This window comes from Octopus bimaculoides, chromosome 25, assembly GCF_001194135.2.
Source record: "Octopus bimaculoides isolate UCB-OBI-ISO-001 chromosome 25, ASM119413v2, whole genome shotgun sequence".
NCBI classification, from domain to species: Eukaryota; Metazoa; Mollusca; class Cephalopoda; order Octopoda; family Octopodidae; genus Octopus; species Octopus bimaculoides.
In genome coordinates this window covers 5,803,133-5,805,372 of record NC_069005.1, presented here as the reverse complement: position 1 = coordinate 5,805,372, position 2,240 = coordinate 5,803,133, and the positions used below count along the sequence as shown (strand labels likewise).

At 38.5% G+C, this 2,240-nt stretch overlaps 1 protein-coding gene across 1 annotated transcript in view; it reads right to left on the bottom strand.

The window, feature by feature from the left end:
• Nucleotides 1–495: 495 nt before the first annotated feature.
• LOC106879256 (alpha-2-macroglobulin receptor-associated protein) overlaps nucleotides 496–2,240 on the bottom strand; it is a 12,889-nt gene continuing 11,144 nt past the window's right edge. Inside the window, exons 5-6 of the mRNA XM_014928753.1 lie at nucleotides 686–781; nucleotides 496–512 (exon numbers count right to left, since the gene is read on the bottom strand). Coding sequence (XP_014784239.1) covers nucleotides 496–512; nucleotides 686–781 — 113 coding nt within the window. The remainder of the gene's footprint in view (nucleotides 513–685; nucleotides 782–2,240) is intronic.

Sequence of the window (2,240 nt, the reverse complement as noted above, 5' to 3'; positions counted from 1 at the left end):
GGCCTTGAATTCTTTATGTAATAGCCTCAATTCGTCATCGCTGCCCAAATTGTTATCAGTAACTTCTGCAAAACAAACAACAATAAAAGTTTTCAAGAAAAAAAAAAAACAACAAGCAAACGAGAAAATCATCCACACCAGGTATAAACCTTCTTTTTTCAAGAAGTGAGTCACATGAGACATGAATGATCATCAGGTGGTTCACACTGCTAAAAAAAATTCGAAGTGAATTTTTTGTAAGACATGATATTCAGAAAACCCTTCAAACTGTAGTTTGCCCATGACTGGTTTATGAGGTGACTGAATCTCCTAGAAATAGCAGCCAAATCTCTTATACATTACACCAACTGTCTTAAAAAAAAAATTAATATAATTACAACTAGGTAAACTATACATTAGTTATAGTGAATCAATGAGGGGAGCCATTACATAGTTTCTTGACCTTCTAGAAATAGTAGGCAAATATCCCTCAAATCCCATCCAACTGACAAGAGTTCAATGTTGTTCACTGCCTGAAAAACAAAATAAATAAGGCCAAGGGGGTCACAACTGAAATACCTACAGTCAGGGCTGTTTTTTTTATTTATTGCTTATTTCCATTTCTGAACTACCTTCTCCATTAAAATTATTTGATTGATAAATCAACAAACTACTTAACTAACAAATGAATTATTTAATTACTTACTTTCTAATTCAGCAAGTTTCTCCTTCATCTGTTCATATTCATCGAGTTTCTGTTGGTGTTTCAGAAATTCATCCTGTAATTTACTGAGCTCTTCATCTGCAACAATAACATTACCATCGTTAGTTTTTATCGTTATTTAACGAGTTATCAAAAGACAGCGGAAAGGTGGCAGCATTGACAAAATTGATAGGTATGTAGTTACACATCTCTTGGAGGTATACAACTACATATCTCTTGGAAGTATGGAACCAGAGTTCTCTTGGAGATATGGAACATCTCTTTGAGGTATGGAACTACAGATTTCTTGAAAGTATGGAACTACAGATCTCTCGGAATTATGTAGCCACACATCTCTTGGAGATACTGATCTATAGTTCTCTTGGAGGTATGGCACCACATCTCTTGGAGGTGTAGAATCACAGTTCTTCTGGAGATATGGAACATCTCTTGGAAGTATGGAACCACAGATCTCTTAGATGTATGGGACCACAAATTTCTTGGAAATATGGCACCATACATATTATATTCATGTTGTTTTACTTTCTGCAACTATAAACAACTGGGTGTCATTTGGTAACTTGATCAAGTCAAAGATACTTTTGAGCTTCTGATCTCTTTGGATTAGAGGCCTCTGTGCTTATCCCTAACCAGTTCTCCTGGTATAACAACTTGTTAATCTCAAAGAGGCTCGCTCTCCCCTCTTCATCGATCAACATGACTACCATCTGATGTCTGTTTCTAGCAGCAGCACCTCCACCACCCTCACCACTCACCAAGTCATGCATGAAAGAATTAGTTTGGATTCTTTGCTCTTGTCCATATCTGTACAATGGTCCCTCATCTTGCGACCACCATCACACCACCAGCTGCAATTCACAAGATCTTTTCTTTTTAATCTCACATTGCTTTCAGATGCTTTTTCACTTTGGCCCTCATCAGTCTTTCCATGCACCAATTACTGGTACCAATGCATCTGTACATTACCAATCATTTCTCAATATTTCGCATCAATTAAGGCGGTGAGCTGGCAGAAACATTAACACAGCAATTCTGGGGGTGGGGTTAAGTCAATTATATTGACCCCCTTCCCCCTGACTTCAGTGTTCAACTGGTCCTTATTTTCTCGACACCGGAAGAAGGAAAGGCAAAGTCAGTCCTGGTGGAATTTGAACTCAGAACATAAAGTCAGAAGAAACACCCCTAAGCACTTCTTCCAGTGTAGTAGCGGTTCTGCTGACTTATCATCTTAATTGATGCAAAATATTCTTTTCTCCTCTAGGCACAAGGCCTGAAATTTTGGGGGAAGGGGCCAGTTGATTAGATCGACCCCCAGTGATCAACAGGTCCTTAATTTATCGACCCCCAAAGGATGAAAGGCAAAGTCGACCTTGGTGGAATTTGAACTCAGAACATAAAGACAGATGAAATACTGCTAAGCATTTTGCCTTGTGTGCTAACGATTCTTATTTCTTTATTACCCACAAGGGGCTAAAAATAGAGGGGACAAACAAGGACAGACAAAGGGATTAAGTCGATTACATCGACCCCAGTACGC